General features: G+C 52.6%; 1 protein-coding gene across 2 annotated transcripts; it reads left to right on the plus strand.

Annotated features, from left to right (window-relative positions):
- Nucleotides 1–420: 420 nt before the first annotated feature.
- YPEL5 (yippee like 5) lies at nucleotides 421–14,502 on the plus strand. 2 transcript variants are annotated; one of them, XM_088467987.1, is made up of 3 exons: nucleotides 421–558; nucleotides 9,964–10,146; nucleotides 13,597–14,502. In XM_088467987.1, the coding sequence occupies exons 2-3, from the start codon at nucleotides 10,006–10,008 to the stop codon at nucleotides 13,819–13,821; spliced, it is 366 nt and encodes a 121-aa protein (XP_088324113.1). In that variant the 5' UTR covers nucleotides 421–558; nucleotides 9,964–10,005; the 3' UTR covers nucleotides 13,822–14,502. The 2 variants fall into 2 exon arrangements, with proteins under 2 accessions (XP_088324113.1, XP_088324114.1); XM_088467988.1 differs by lacking the exon at nucleotides 421–558 and adding an exon at nucleotides 590–857.
- Nucleotides 14,503–15,462: the final 960 nt, after the last annotated feature.

Raw genomic sequence — 15,462 nt, forward strand, 5'->3', positions numbered from 1 at the left:
TTCCAGCGAACCAATGTTTATATCTAGATTCTAAATATTGTTTTGAATTCAATGTTAAAAACATTGGTACTTCCAATGTTTTCTTTCGATGTCCCATCCTCCCGCCCTCTCTGGCTCAGTCATTATATAAGGGAAGGGGCTGGCTAATCCCGCCCTCTGTCTCATTATAGGGAGAGAGGCGGAGCTCGCGAATCCCGCCCTATTTGTCTTTATGGAGTGAAGGGGCGGGGCTGTCTGTGTGATTGATGGCTGTTGTAGGGGCGGGGCGCGCCGTGTGATGTAGGGCCTGGGCGTGGCCTGTGAGAGATGAGTAGGCGGGGCTCCCTGGGTGATTGATGGCTGTTGTAGGGGCGGGGCGCGCCGTGTGATGTAGGGTCTGGGCGTGCCCTGTGATAGAGGAGTAGGGCGGGGCGCGCTGCGTTTTGGCCGATGAGTGGGCGAGGCTTACCGTTTGAGTGACGAGCCGGGTAGAGAGGTGGGCGGAGTCAGGCCGCGGCTGGTCAGACACGGAGTCAGACAGAAAGAGACGGACACCGGGAGCCGAGCTCAGGGCACCAGGTAACCGGCCCGGGGGGGAGGCCGCCGCACCAATCTCTCAGCTACGGTGACACCGGCGCTCCAGGCCCAACACGGCGTCACTGACACGTCACCGGGCGGCTGTGATGCTGTCTACGGGTCAGACTGGGGGCACAGGCACCTCCGTTAGCCCCCCTCCCCGTGTGTCACCCGGGGGGGCAGGTATCTGAGCTATATATATATATAGCCCCCCGGACTGTGTCGTCTCCAGCTGCCCCTTACCCCCAACCAGGTTACTTTGCTGTCAGCTGGGGGCTGGCTAGTTTCCGTGTTTACTGGTGGTGAGTGTGTTACTGGGGGAAGGGGAGAGAGAGTGTCCTGTGTGTATGGGGAAGGGGGAGAGTGTCCTGTGTGTATGGGGAAGGGGGAGAGTGTCCTGTGTGTATGGGGAAGGGGGAGAGTGTCCTGTGTGTATGGGGGAGAGTGTGTGGTGTGTATGGGGGGGGGAGAGTGTCCTGTGTATGGGGGGGGGAGAGTGTCCTGTGTATGGGGGGGGGGAGAGTGTGTCCTGTGTATGGGGGGGGGGGGGGGGAGTGTGTCCTGTGTATGGGGGGGGGGGGGAGTGTGTCCTGTGTATGGGGGGGGGGGGGGGAGTGTGTCCTGTGTATGGGGGGGGGGGAGTGTGTCCTGTGTATGGGGGGGGGGGGAGTGTCCTGTGTATGGGGGGGGGAGAGTGTGTCCTGTGTATGGGGGGGGGGAGAGTGTGTCCTGTGTATGGGGGGGGGGGAGAGTGTGTCCTGTGTATGGGGGGGGGGGAGAGTGTGTCCTGTGTATGGGGGGGGGGAGAGTGTGTCCTGTGTATGGGGGGGGGGGAGAGTGTCCTGTGTATGGGGGGGGGGGAGAGTGTGTCCTGTGTATGGGGGGGGGGGGAGAGTGTGTCCTGTGTATGGGGGGGGGGAGAGTGTGTCCTGTGTATGGGGGGGGGGGAGAGTGTGTCCTGTGTATGGGGGGGGGGGAGAGTGTGTCCTGTGTATGGGGGGGGGGGGAGAGTGTGTCCTGTGTATGGGGGGGGGGGAGAGTGTGTCCTGTGTATGGGGGGGGGGAGAGTGTGTCCTGTGTATGGGGGGGAGAGTGTGTCCTGTGTATGGGGGGGGGGGGAGAGTGTGTCCTCTGTGGTATGGGGATGAGGGGAGAGTGTGTCCTCTGTGGTATGTGTATGGGGATGAGGGGAGAGAGTGTCCTCTGTGGTATGTGTATGGGGATGAGGGGAGAGAGTGTCCTCTGTGGTATGTGTATGGGGATGAGGGGAGAGAGTGTCCCGTGTGGTGTTTTTATGGGGATGAGGGGAGAGAGTATCCCGTGGGGTGTGTGTGGGGAGAGGGGAGAGAGTGTCCCGTGGGGTGTGTGTGGGTAGGATGGAATGTGCTGGGTGTAGAGGTTTGTGGTAAGACAACGTGCGTTGGGGGTAGGATAAAGTGCGCTGGGTGAAGAGGTTTGCGGTAGGATGGAGTGCGCTGGGTGTAGGGTTTGGGAGTAGGACAACGTGCGCTGGGTGTAGAGGTTTGGGGTAGGATGGAGTGCGCTGGGTGTAGGGATTTGCGATAGGACGATGTGTGTTGGGGGTGGAATGGAGTGCACTGGGTGTAAGGATTTGGGTGTATAGCAGCATGCTCTGGTGATTGGCAGCCGAGCAGTGTGCGCTGGATGTTGGGATTGGGGGTATGGTGGTGTGTGCTTGGTGTAGGGTTTTGGGGTATAGTGTGTACGCTGGGTGTATGATTCAGGGGTATGGTGGTGTGTGTTTGGTGTAGGGGTTGAGTGTATAATTGCTTGTTCTGGGTGTAGGGGTTGGGGGTATAGCATTTTGCTGGGTGTAGGGGTTTAGTGATGTGCGCTGGGTGTAGGGGTTGGGAGTATAGTGTGTACACTGGGTGTATGGTTCAGGGGTATGGCGCTGTGTGCTTGGTGTAGGGGTTGTGTGTATAATGGCTTGTGCTGGGTGTAGGGGTTTGCGGTAGGACAATGTGCGCTGGGTGTAGGGGGTATGTTGGCATGAGCTGAGTGTGGGGGTAGGAGGTATGGTGGAGTGAGATAAGTGTAAGGGGTAGGGGTTATGGATGGGTTGTGTTTATGGCAGAGTGCGCTTGCTGTAGGGGCTGAGGGTAGGTCGGTGTGTGTGTGCAGTATACAGCTTGGTGAATGTACAGTACAGCTATGACTGCTCTGTCTGTGGTAGGGCAGGGTAATATGCAGACTGGATTCCTGAGCTGCAGATTACAGTCTGGTGAATGCACAATGCAGGGAGCTGGTGGTTTCTTGTTTTCCCGTCTCATTGTGTCACCTGTGGGGGGAGGAGTCTCCTTCCTTTGTGCACAGCTGATTTGCTGCCGGTGAGGTCACGTGGGGAGACGGCAGTGATCAGCTGTAGTGAGTACAGAGGGTGGAGGGAGACACAGGTCTGTTTATGTTGTGATGTCAGACGCAGCGTCCTGACCGACTGCAGTGTGCGCATCAGAGTGCTCAGCAGCTGCTGTTGTCTTGTCATCCGATGGGAAAATTAGCATGCCAGGGAAGTCTCTAACCCATTTACTTGTGACTTAGAGTTTTCAACTTGCATGTATCAGTTGCATTTTAAAGGTTAGTAACCTAAGCAATAGTACAACTTGCAGGAAGCCAAGACCGCTGTTCTCTACACTAAAGTGGTTGATTGTGAGATTACCAGTGTACCTGTCTGCCCCTGCGCCTGGTAATGTTCTCTGGTGCCTCACTTTGAAGAGTAACGTCTGTAGATTTCCATAACCGAGACCGCGTCTGAAGATGATTGGCTTCATGAAATAAGCGGCTGGTCATTGTTTGCTGACTCCTGCCCTATAGCTACTGTGGGTTTCTACTTCAGGGTCCATAGGGTATCCACAGGATACCTTGGGGTATAGGTGTGACGTCAGTCGCAGGGCACCAAAGAGTTAAGCTTTCAGCCTCCCAGGATGCACTAGGTCCCCCTCCTATACCCCGCCCCCGGGCCAGGGCACCTCAGTTTAGTTTGGTGCCCGGCCGGAGTCGGGTGCACCTGTTGGAGTGGGGGCTAGAAGAGCCCCTGAAGCTTATTCTTCATGCAGCTGTGGCTGCACAACTGGATGTACAGCATGGACAGTCAGTCCTGACGTCCATGCTGTCTTCCCTACACCCCGCCGGTACCAGAACGCCGGTACTGATCCGGGGATGCTGGTGGGCGTCTGGGGTCACAGCTAGCGGTGACCCCAGATGCTCCGGACCATGGCCGGATTCAAGGGGGACAGAGGTAAGCAGCGGGGTCCCGCGGTGGGTCCCCGCTGATCACATGGTCCTAAGTCCCCAGGCAGGGGGCTCCCTGGGGACTGGCTGCAGCGTGGAGCCAGGCGACCAACCTGCGCTTCCACTACCCCCTGGGACAGCGGACCGCAGCAGAGCGGTAGCGCTGCGGCGTCCCAGGGGTTAAATGCATGCCAGGGGAGCGCGCCTTCCCTGTCTCACAGCCGGCGCCTCCCCCGCTGCACACAGCCCTCTCTGCATGCTGCCGACTGGTCCTGTGGCAGCGCTCCTCCCCCAGGCCAGCCTCCTCTCTGCTCCTCGGCGGCCATCTTCTCCAGAACGCATGGTGAACGCTGCTGGAAGCGCTGGACGGAAGCATCGTGGTCTGGGTCCCCCCGCATACCTCTCCTCCGCTGTGGTCAGGTCTGTGTATGCAGCGCTGTGTCCTACCAGGCCCTGTGTCTGTGTAGTTGAGTGATCAGCGCTGTTAGTGCAGGAATTGTTATTTCTCTGCATTGTATGTGACTGTGCTAGCGCTGCTGCCTGTAATCTTTTCTTCATCTAAACTGTCAGCTTTATTACTGTCCCTGTTCTTTCTGCTAAAGCCCTTGTGGTGCGGTGCTGCAGGGTGGTCTCTCGCCTATTTAATACTTAATTGGTGAGAGAGGTCACATACGTGGTGCCATCATGTCTGAAAGTGATTTTCCCCTCCGGCTACAGTGTACCACGTGCAAAGTACCGTTAGCGGAGGGGGAGGGTAGCGCGGAGGGCCTTTGCCGGCAGTGTTTGTCCATGGCGCGGCCTATTACGGTTACAGCACCGGTACAGGAGCCGCCCTGGGCTTGTTTCGCTGAGGCGTTAACAGCTTTAGTGGGCCAGTTAGCTCCGCAGCCCGCGTTTACTCCGATGGGTTTGTCCCAGCAGTCTGTGGTGTCGTCACCCATGCAGGGGTTCCCACGACAATTGGTGGTACCCCACAGTCTCCCTATTTCCCCGCTCCCGGGTTCTCAGGAGCCAGCGTGGGTTAACTCCCTGACGAGTTCTGTACAGCACTTGTCGGATGTGTTGCAAGGGGAGTCTGTGATGCGGTCTCATAAAAGGCCGGTGGCGTCTCTGTCCGCTCCTTATGAGGATGACGAAGGGACGTCTGATGATGAGGAGATTCTAGATCCTTACGATCAGGAACCTCTCCATACTAAGGACGCTGATGCTAAGTCCAAAGTATATATTCCTGGACTTATTCGGGCGGTTCGCACAGCCTTGGTGATTGAGGACGAAGTTCCCCCAGCGGCTAAATCTAAGTATGCCTTTTTCAAAGATGTGAAGGGCGATGCCACAGTCTTTCCTCTTTCGGGTCAGTTGGTGGACCATTTAGAGGAGGCGTGGAAACAACCTGGCAAAAGATACCAGCCGCAGAGACGCCTGGCGGTGGCTTATCCGTTCGCGGATAATTATTTTGCGAAGTGGGAATCCCCTCCACAGGTGGATTCTCACGTGACCCGTCTTGTCCGTAGTGCCACATTGCCGATGCCATCCATGTCCTCCCTTAAGGATGCTACGGACCGCAAGGTAGAAATCTGCCTGAAGTCCGCTTATTCCCTTGCAGGGGGGGCAGCACGGCCGGCTATGGCCATTTGCTGGGTTGCCAGAGCGATGGAGCGCTGGGCGGATTCATTAGAGGCTTCTTTTGAATCCGACTGTCCGGCCGATCAGGCGGAGTTGATTGGCAATCTCCGTGATTCGGCCACCTACATCAACGAGGCGGCTCTAGACATTAGTACTCTGGTGTCTAGAATTTCTTCAGCAGCGGTAGCTGCTCGTCGCACCTTGTGGCTGCGATCCTGGAAGGCGGACGCAGATTCCAAGAAAGGTCTGGAAGCGTTGCCGTTTACCGGAGAAGTTCTCTTCGGTCCGGATCTGGATAAGATTGTGGCCACGCTGGCGGCAGCCAAATCTGCCTGTCTCCCGTCGGCCGCTGCTCCTTCTGGTTCGGGACCATCGTCCTTTCGGTCATCTAGGGCCCAGGGCAGGCCCAAACCACAGTCGTTTCCTCGACAGGCTGGCCCTAAGAAATCGGTCAAGCCCCGGAAGCAGGCATGGAGTACCAGACGTCCGGCCCCCAAGCCAGATGACAAGCCTGCGGCCTGATGGTCCGTGCCTCCCTTTGGGGGATCCCAGGGTGGGAGGCCGCCTGCTACAGTTCGCCCAGTGTTGGTCGACCACTACGACAGACACTTTGGTTCTGGAGGTGGTTTCTCACGGATACGCCCTCTCCTTCCGGCACAGACCCCCGGCTCGCTTCTTCACCACGGGTCTCCCATCAGACCGGAACAAGGCTACGGAGCTGCGGAAGGTATTGCACACTATGCTCCAGGCTGGAGTTATAGTGGCGGTTCCATTCTCCCAGAGGGGCCAGGGTTTCTATTCAAATCTATTTTTGGTACAGAAACCCAATGGGTCATATCGTCCGATTCTCAACCTCAAAGCACTCAACAAGTCTTTGCGGGTCCCGAAGTTTCGGATGGAGACCCTACGGTCCATCATTCTGGCGCTGGAACCTGGGGACTACTTGGTGTCATTGGACATACAGGACGCTTACCTGCATGTCCCTATTCTTTGGCGCCATCAACCGTTCCTCAGGTTCGCAATCAGCAGCGACCACTTCCAGTTTCGGGCGTTACCTTTTGGCCTGGCAACAGCACCACGTGTTTTCACCAAGGTGATGGCGGTCATGGCGGCTTCTCTGCGGCTGCAGGGAGTCCGCATGTTGCCGTATTTGGACGACCTGTTATTGGTGGCAGGATCTCCAGAGCTCCTGTTACGCCACTTGGACCTGACCATTGCACTGCTGCAACGGCACGGCTGGCTAATCAACTGGCAGAAGTCCACTCTAATCCCGTCTCGGAGGATTCTGCATCTTGGAGCCTTATTGGACTCGGGACAGCAAAGGATCTTCGTGACGGAGGACAAGATCTCTGCTTTACAGTCAAGGGTGCGCAGTTGTCTGCACAGCCGCCGGGTGTCCTTACACTCGGCGATGAGGTTACTGGGCTCCATGGTGTCGGTGTTCGACATGGTGGAATACGCCCAGTTTCACTCCAGACCTCTGCAGCACCTGATCCTGTCCAAGTGGAACGGGCTGACTCAGTCTCTGAAGTCCCAGACGATTGTGCTCACCCAGGAGGTTCGCCTGTCCCTTACGTGGTGGTTACAGACGACCCACCTCAACAAGGGACGTCCGTTCTGGGTTCCAAATTGGGTCCTGTTGACAACGGACGCCAGTCTTCGGGGCTGGGGAGCAGTTTCGGGTCCACACTTGTTCCAGGGCAGGTGGACGCCGACAGAAGCGGAGCTTCCAATAAATATCTTGGAACTCCGTGCGGTCTTCAATGCTCTCCAGCAGGCACAGCGGTTTCTCCAGGGTCGCCCGGTGCAGGTCCAGTCGGACAACGCTACCACCGTGGCCTACATAAACAGGCAAGGAGGAACTCGCAGTCGGGCGGCTCTCGTAGAGGTCTCTCGGATCCTGGTTTGGGCGGAGCGCAATCTTCCGGCCATATCAGCGGTCTTCATCCCGGGAGTGCTCAATTGGGAGGCGGACTTTCTAAGTCGCCAGGACGTTCATCCGGGGGAATGGTCCCTGCACCCGGACGTTTTTCAACTACTGGTGGACAGGTGGGGTCTTCCAGAAATCGACCTCATGGCGTCCCGGCACAACAACAAGTTGCCGGTGTACGGGTCTCGCACAAGAGACGAAGGGGCGTCTCTGGTGGATGCTCTGTCCGTCCGGTGGACGTTCCGGTTCGCATACCTGTTCCCTCCGGTCTCCCTTCTTCCACGGGTAATCCGGAAATTCAAACAGGAAGGAGGGACGCTCCTGTTGATGGCTCCCGCGTGGCCCAGACGGCACTGGTTCTCAGACCTTCAGGGTCTGTCCGTGGACATTCCTCTGCGGTTGCCGCTACGACCGGACCTTCTGTCTCAGGGTCCTTGCCTTCACCCGGACCTGACTCGGCTGTCTTTGACGGCGTGGCTGTTGAGACGGCCATGCTGAGGTCCCGGGGGTTTTCCAGCTCTGTGGTGCGTACCATGTTGCGAGCTCGGAAACCGTCTTCCGCGAGGATATACCATCGCGTGTGGCATACGTTCTTCCAGTGGTGTCGACCGAGAGGTTATGCACCGCGGGAGTTTCGTCTGTCTCGGATTCTCGCCTTCCTGCAAGCGGGACTAGATCATGGGCTTCGCCTTGCTTCTTTGAAGGTACAGGTTTCGGCCCTATCTGTCTGGTTTCACCGTAGGATTGCTACAATCCCGGATGTGCGCACCTTTATGCAGGGTGTTCTCCGCATTCAGCCGCCCTTTGTTCCACCTGTGGCGCCTTGGGATTTGGCTGTGGTCCTGAGGGCTCTCCAAGGACTGCCGTTTGAACCACTGGGCTCAGTGGATCTTAAATGGCTAACAGCTAAGACTGTTTTCCTTCTGGCCATTGCTTCGGCCAGACGTGTTTCTGAGTTAGGGGCTCTTTCTTGTAGACCCCCTTTCTTGGTTTTTTATGGGAACAGGGCAGTACTCCGCACTCGGCCCGAGTTTCTTCCCAAAGTTGTTTCCCAGTTTCATATTAACGAGGAAATAGTTGTTCCGGCCTTTAACTCACCGGGTCTTTCCGTGGGTGAGGCCTCTTTGGATGTTGTGCGGGCCTTAAGGACTTATGTTGACCGCACTTCTTCGTTTAGGAAGTCGGACGCTTTGTTTGTCCTCTTTGGCTTCCGTAAAAAGGGTTGGCCTGCTTCAAAGCAAACTTTGGCAGCCTGGATCCGTATGGCTATTTCTGAAGCTTATCTTCATGAAGGCCTACCGGTCCCTCCTTCTCTGAAGGCTCATTCCACTAGGTCTGTGGGTCCTTCGTGGGCAGCTCGACGTGGTGCCTCGGCAGTTCAGATCTGCAAGGCTGCTACGTGGTCTTCTGTCCATACCTTCGTGAGGTATTACAGGTTTGACACCTTCGCCTCTCAGGATGCTTCCTTCGGGCGGCGGATTCTCCTTTCTGCACAGGAGCGTCCCCACCCTTAAAGGATACTGCTTTGGGACATCCCCAAGGTATCCTGTGGATACCCTATGGACCCTGAAGTAGAAAATATGAGATATGGTAAGAACTTACCCTTGTTATCTCTATTTCTACGAAGTCCATAGGGTTCCACAGGACTCCCGCCCTGTCGCACCTGTGCTGCAGATGGGCTTTGCTCTGGTCACCGGTTTTCCGTCTCCCTCTGGTGAGAATGTGATTCTTGTATGTGTCCAGATCTTTGTTCTCTCTCTTCCTTCTCCTCCTCCGGCCTATGGCTTGGTAACTAACTGAGGTGCCTTGGCCCGGGGGCGGGGTATAGGAGGGGGACCTAGTGCATCCTGGGAGGCTGAAAGCTTAACTCTTTGGTGCCCTGCGACTGACGTCACACCTATACCCCAAGGTATCCTGTGGAACCCTATGGACTTCGTAGAAATAGAGATAACAAGGGTAAGTTCTTACCATATCTCATATTTTTTCATTTATTTAAAAAAAGACTATAGGAATCTGTGACGGAGAATACTGTATGTGTGCCGCCTTGTCCTAGATCTGCAATTCTAGGTTTTGTCTCATTTCTGTATTGGGGGATATCTAGAACAAGAAATGATATACAGTATGTAAGGCCACTGCCTGCCATAGGCACCCTCTACGCTGGTGCTTTCTGCCACGGAAACCGATGCCAAAACCGCGTCTAAAGTGTGCGTTCATCCATTGATACCCCTGTTCCTGTACGGGTGTGAATGAGCCCCAAGAGCAGAGAAGAGATAATTGTGTATCGTGTCAGAAAAACGCCATTCCATCTGAATTGTTAGGGAAACTTTGTTGTCGATCTGTTTGTACATGCCACACCCGGGGAAAAATAACACCCTTCATGTAATATGATTATAATCATTATTTAAATTAAATGTTAGCACCCAGGCATTGGAACATTGACCGAGTTTGGAATATCTGATTTTCTATTTCATAATGATAAATAATGGGGAAAAGAATACGTTTGTTTCCTCTGTGCGGTGTGAGACTGTTTTACTAGGACTGAACCTTGGTCCGTACACGCTATATACCGTCTGTAATGCTGATCTTTGCCTACCCCCCTCCAGGCAGCTGCTTATTTTGGACACAGACGCTTAGAACACGAGACAATGGGCAGAATCTTCCTGGATCATATTGGTGGGACCCGTCTGTTCTCCTGCGCAAACTGTGACACCATCCTAACCAACCGTTCCGAGCTCATCTCCACCCGGTTCACTGGAGCTACAGGCCGGGCGTTCCTGTTTAACAAGGTATGACAGCCACTGGGCAGGTCTGAGTAGGGTCAGGAAGAGCTGGATGATGGATGTGTGTATGGCTCCGGTACCAGATGGGAGCCTAATATTTGCACTGACGTACTTGCAATGCAGGATGTTGCTCTCGCTAGCTGTGACGAGGTCTGTAACAAAGGTAGTTTGTACCATAAAGGATCATTTCGCTATGAGAGCAAATCTTTCCCAGTACCCTTTGCTCCCACTTGCCAAAATTATTTACGGGTCACCTCCTTTGCTGAAATTGGGCGGCATAATGGAGTATTTGCCTTCATAAATTACCGAATAGTGCAATTTGGGAAAAGAGTTCTATGTTTTAAAAAAATTTGCACCATCCCTTCGTGCCACCGCATAGCGTTTAAGTAGGTTTGCCCAGCATGCCCCATTTATATCCATTCGTTACTTGCGTGTTTTTTATTTTTACAGTGGCTTTAAAAACATCTTACTGAGGGTTCATATTTGTTTAGCTGTTTGTGTACGTTGTGCTGTTTACACCTTGATAACCGCTGATGCTCTAGTTTGATGCTCTAGTTAAATTATGTACCTATCATCGTCCTCTGCTGTCCATTCTCCTGCCCAGCAGCCGGGCGCAGCAGAGGCCGCGAGTGCCTTGTGCTACCATGAGAGAGGTTACCATAGGGCCCCCTGATAAATGGAAATGTATTTTCTTTTGTATATTTCATTATCCACTTTCGGCTCCCAGAACTGTAAAACAGAAATATAATCTGATTCCACTATTCCTGGAAAACCATTAATGTCAGCCTTTGGCATGCCTGATTTATTACAGTCCAGAGTGGAATATTTGCAGTGTAGGAACTAGAACCGGTGCTGGAAATCCAGAACGAGTCTTGCAGCACTGTTTGAGTTTAGTGTTCCTAACACCCGACTATAAACACTATGTGCAAAGCCTGCAGAGTTTAGCATTGACTATACCCCTTCGTTACAGAGGCAGAGTAGGGCTTGTCCTCCACCTATGCAGCTAGACTGCGGAAGACAAGCACTGCTTGCCCCAAAAATTAAATTGCCTTGTCCTTGCCGGTGCAGGTGGTCTTCCTCCAGCTGGCAGCACTATTTAAAGGAAAATGGTGGGGGGAGACACTTCAAGTCCCTCTATCTCCCCCACCACACAAAAAAAGAGGTACCATCATTTGAAAGAGAGAAGTGCCCTCTTTCATACCCACATCATTGGTAATATCTGGTGATCACACTGACCACCAGAAAATAAGCCTCTTGCACTACATAATGTAGACCAGACATGGGGCAAGATCTCCCCCCCCTCCCCCAACCTGGCTCCAGGTAATTAAGGGGTGTCCATTATAGAAAAGGGGGGTCTCTTTAGATGTTGGGGCTCCTTAGTACTTATTGCCTGGTGATTACTTGTGATCACCAAGCAATCTTACCACACGCTGAGGAAAATGTACGTTTTCCATGTGGGGGCATGAGGGCTACGTTATATTGAAGATGCATTGTGCTTTGGTTAATTTATTGGGGCATTTGTCCGGGAGCTACTAAATTTAAGGGATCACCACCCCCATTTTCAGATTTATAGTACAAAGATGAGGGCTACGTGCCCGATCACCCCCATAGTGACAGCTGCAACCAAGTGGGAACCAATATTTTCAAAGTAGCAAGTTCCCACAAATTATGTGGCCCTCTAGTAACAATTGTTTGGTGATCACCAGTAAGTAGTACCCTGCACTACAGCGTTTTCCATATATGGGTAGGAGGGTGCTACGTTCTCTATTATGCCAATAATTACACCTGTATATGTAGGGTCACTCGCATATGAAAGAGGGGAGTCCCCTTTTTTTAAATTATGTGGCCCCCTCAGCAGCTAGACAGTTTCGTCCAGCGCTACGGAAATAAATGGTTTTCCATAGATGGGGAAAGGGTACATAGTGCCCCATCTCACCCCATACTTGCCCACACTCACATTAGTGCACCATGTATTGAAAGGGGGCAGCTCTCTCCTCTCCTCTTTCAAACAATGTGCTCCCTTAGTAGCCTGCAACTTTATGCAAATGGCATACAAACCCCTTCCCTTGTGTACATCCGTCTGGCAGAATGTGCAAGGACTGAGACGCCCACTTTTAATGCCCGTGCGCGGTGTAATACTGATTGGTGCTTCCTTATACGCCACCATTGGTCGCACCACCGAAACTTTCACTGTGGCCCGCTAAAAAACAGCATAGCGGGAAATATATATATATATATATATATATATATATTTAATATTTAAAATTTTTTTCCCATTATGTATATATTTATAACAAGTACTTTAGTGCTATTTTTATAACCAGTATGATTTTTTTTTTTTTTTCGTGGTATCGCCAACTTTATGTCGACATCCACTCGCCTGAATGGATAGAATTGTATGAAATGCGCAGACCTTATATGTGGAGTTATTGGGCAGTGTAAATAAATCCAAGTGAAAGATTATTGAAGTTGGAGGTCACCTTTCCACTGTATGTCTTAACATTTATGAAAAGTTCCTGTAGAAACACCCCACTGTCCATTTTTGGAATATAGGGGTTTATTTACTAAGCAGCGGCATGTCCTCATACACTTGTTGCTGTATTCAAAGCAAATAGCCCCTCTTGGCGCGTCAGGTCCAGAGTGACTATCTTACTCAAAATGTGCATCTAATTTAATTCCTGTGCATAGAGACACTGGGGGTCATTCAGACCCGGTCGCAAGCACTGATGTGCTCACAACCGGGTCGATGAGTAGCCCTGCGCACGCGCAGCGGCCGCACTGCGCCTGCCCCGGAGCGAGAGAGAAACTCTCTCTCTGGAGCTCGCTACAAAAGGGGCGGCTGTTGATGTTGATCGACGGCTCGCCCCGTTTTGTAGGCAGGCCGGGAGGGTGGTTTCCAAAACGCCTACCGTTTTGTGGGCGGCCGCACTGACATCATCAGTGATGTTAGTGGGGAGCTTCCTGCTCGATCAGAGCAGGAAGCTCCCTGGGGTTTGCGAGTCCCCAGACCCAACCTTAGGGTCTGGTTGCAAGCCCTGATGGTCTTGACTATCGCGAATATCACCCTGGTCGCTAGCTAAGCTGTGGGTGGTAACCCACAGCTTAGCTAGCGACCAGAAGGCCACACAAAAAAAAAAGAAGCGCCCGCCCTCATTCAGAGAGAGCGATCGCTTCTTGCGACCGCCTCTGAATGAGGTCCACTAAGTGTACGAGGACACTTTTGTATGCCCAAAATTTAAAAGGGCAATGCTTTTACTAGCAAAGTAAGGCTGTTAAAAGCGTTGCCCTTTTTAAATTTCATGCATAAAGACTGCGGGAAGCAGCGGCAGCAAATCAACCCCTTAGACCTTCCAGTGACCAATTTACAAGCATGGTGAAATCCTGTGTCAGTCGAAGTACATTGTTACTGCTCTCTCTGTTCTGTTCTCAGCAAAGCTTTGCCTTTTCCCATGGCAGGTGGTCAACCTACAGTACAGCGAAGTCCAAGACCGCGTCATGCTCACCGGCCGCCACATGGTGCGAGACGTCAGCTGTAAGAACTGCAACAGCAAACTGGGTTGGATCTACGAGTTTGCCACGGAGGACAGCCAGCGCTACAAGGAAGGGCGCGTCATTCTGGAGCGAGCTCTGGTGCGAGAGAGCGAGGGCTTTGAGGAACACGTTCCATCCGAAAACTCCTGAGATGCTCTTCTCTAGTTACTTTTAAAGTTAAAACCTGGGTGAAAAGAATAAAAAAAAAGTCTCTAAGAATGTCATTGCATACACGGTCACCATTAGAGTCGCGTAATGTGATGAGACAGAGGAAAGGCCTGAAAGTGATAATTTTTTTGGGGGGGGGTTGGGTTATTTGCCACATTCTGTCGATGCTGTCTTAAATACCATCTGTCATGAGGGCATGGTGGTCCTAACCCTCTGCCCCCACTGCCTCCAGCCCTACATATTGGTAAAAGCTTTCTTTGAGCATAATGTTTGTTCTCAACTACAAATTTAATTTGAGACTTTTCATATCTGTATCGCGTTTAAAAACCCCCTTTCTTTTTAGAAAGTCTTAAGTCACCAGCCTCCCGCTGTACGGAACAGCTTGTGTACAGGTTCTACAGGTCCAGTGTTGCTGTCGCTTGCGCTGGTCCGCGCATCAATAAGCAGCTGGGAATCATTGGGCGAGCCGGATTTTATTTTAGGATTCCATCTTTCCAGGCCCGGAGTCCAACATACCCAGTTATTGTCATTATTCTGTTGTGATGCAGTTGGCGTAGATATAATAATAATAATAATAAAAAAAAAGTCTATATTTTGGAGTGAACAAAGAGAATTGTTTTATGTGATGTAGAACATAGTGTAATAAAAATTCACTTGTATCTATTTTTTGTTGTAGACAAGTAGTGTTTGTGTTTTTTTTAATGTTTTAACTGAAACCACACGAGATTACAAAGCGATGCACAGTCATTTTCTTATGGCAGAGGGAATACACATGGGTGGTATAGTAGAAAGATGTCCTGTCAAAATGAAGTTTACAACAGGTCAATGTTAAAAGGCTAAAGGGTGCACGGCCTTTGGGGCACCCCAAGTCCATGACATTTTTTTAAATGACACTCTGTAACTGAAGCAGGGGTGCATAATGCATAGCGGTCTATGGGGGTCATTCAGACCCGCTCGTGAGCGTCAGGACGCTCGCAAGCGGGTCGATGTTCCCCACTGCGCATGACGGAGGGAGCTCCGTCGTGCGCATGTGCGAGACTCGGGGAGCGACGGGCTTTCCATCGCTCCGGGTATCGCACCAAAGGGGGCGTGCTGTCGATGTTGATTGACAGCACGCCCGCTTTGGTGGGCGTGCCCGGGGCCGGCTTGCCAGACGGAGGCGTTCCCATGGGAACGCCTACCGTCTGAAGCCGGCCCCACTGACATCACTAGTGATGTCAGTGGGAGTGTTTTTGGCTCTGATAGAGCCAAAATCACTCCAGGGCTTGTGGCAGGGAGACCCTACCGCAGGGTCTCCGTCGCAAGTCCGATGGTCAAGACCATCGCGACCATCTTTTTGGCCGCTCGCATATGCTGTGGGTGGTCACCCACAGCTATACGAGCGGCCAGGAGGCCGCTCCATTTTCATGGAGGAGGGCCCTGTTTCAGAGCGAGCGCTCTGGTCAGAGCGTTCAGCTCTGAATCAGGCCCCATGTACTAAGCCTTGGAGAGAAAGTACCAACCAATCAGCTCCTAAAGGGGCATATCCACTTCACGATTAATGAACGACATAGTTCAATCGTTAATTATACTGTGTAGTGGATATTGTGCCCACACTGAACAATATGTCATCCAGTGCCAGCA

This window comes from Taudactylus pleione, unplaced genomic scaffold (genome assembly GCF_031769625.1).
Source record: "Taudactylus pleione unplaced genomic scaffold, aTauple2 ptg000079l, whole genome shotgun sequence".
NCBI classification, from domain to species: Eukaryota; Metazoa; Chordata; class Amphibia; order Anura; family Myobatrachidae; genus Taudactylus; species Taudactylus pleione.

What these genes read in the sequence shown, in the direction of transcription:
- YPEL5 (XM_088467987.1), top strand. Translation starts at nt 10,006, where the DNA reads ATGGGCAGAATCTTCCTGGATCATATTGGTGGGACCCGTCTGTTCTCC. An exon ending in GGGCGTTCCTGTTTAACAAG is followed by an intron (nt 10,147 to 13,596) that starts GTATGACAGCCA and finishes TTCCCATGGCAG; the next exon opens with GTGGTCAACCTACAGTACAG.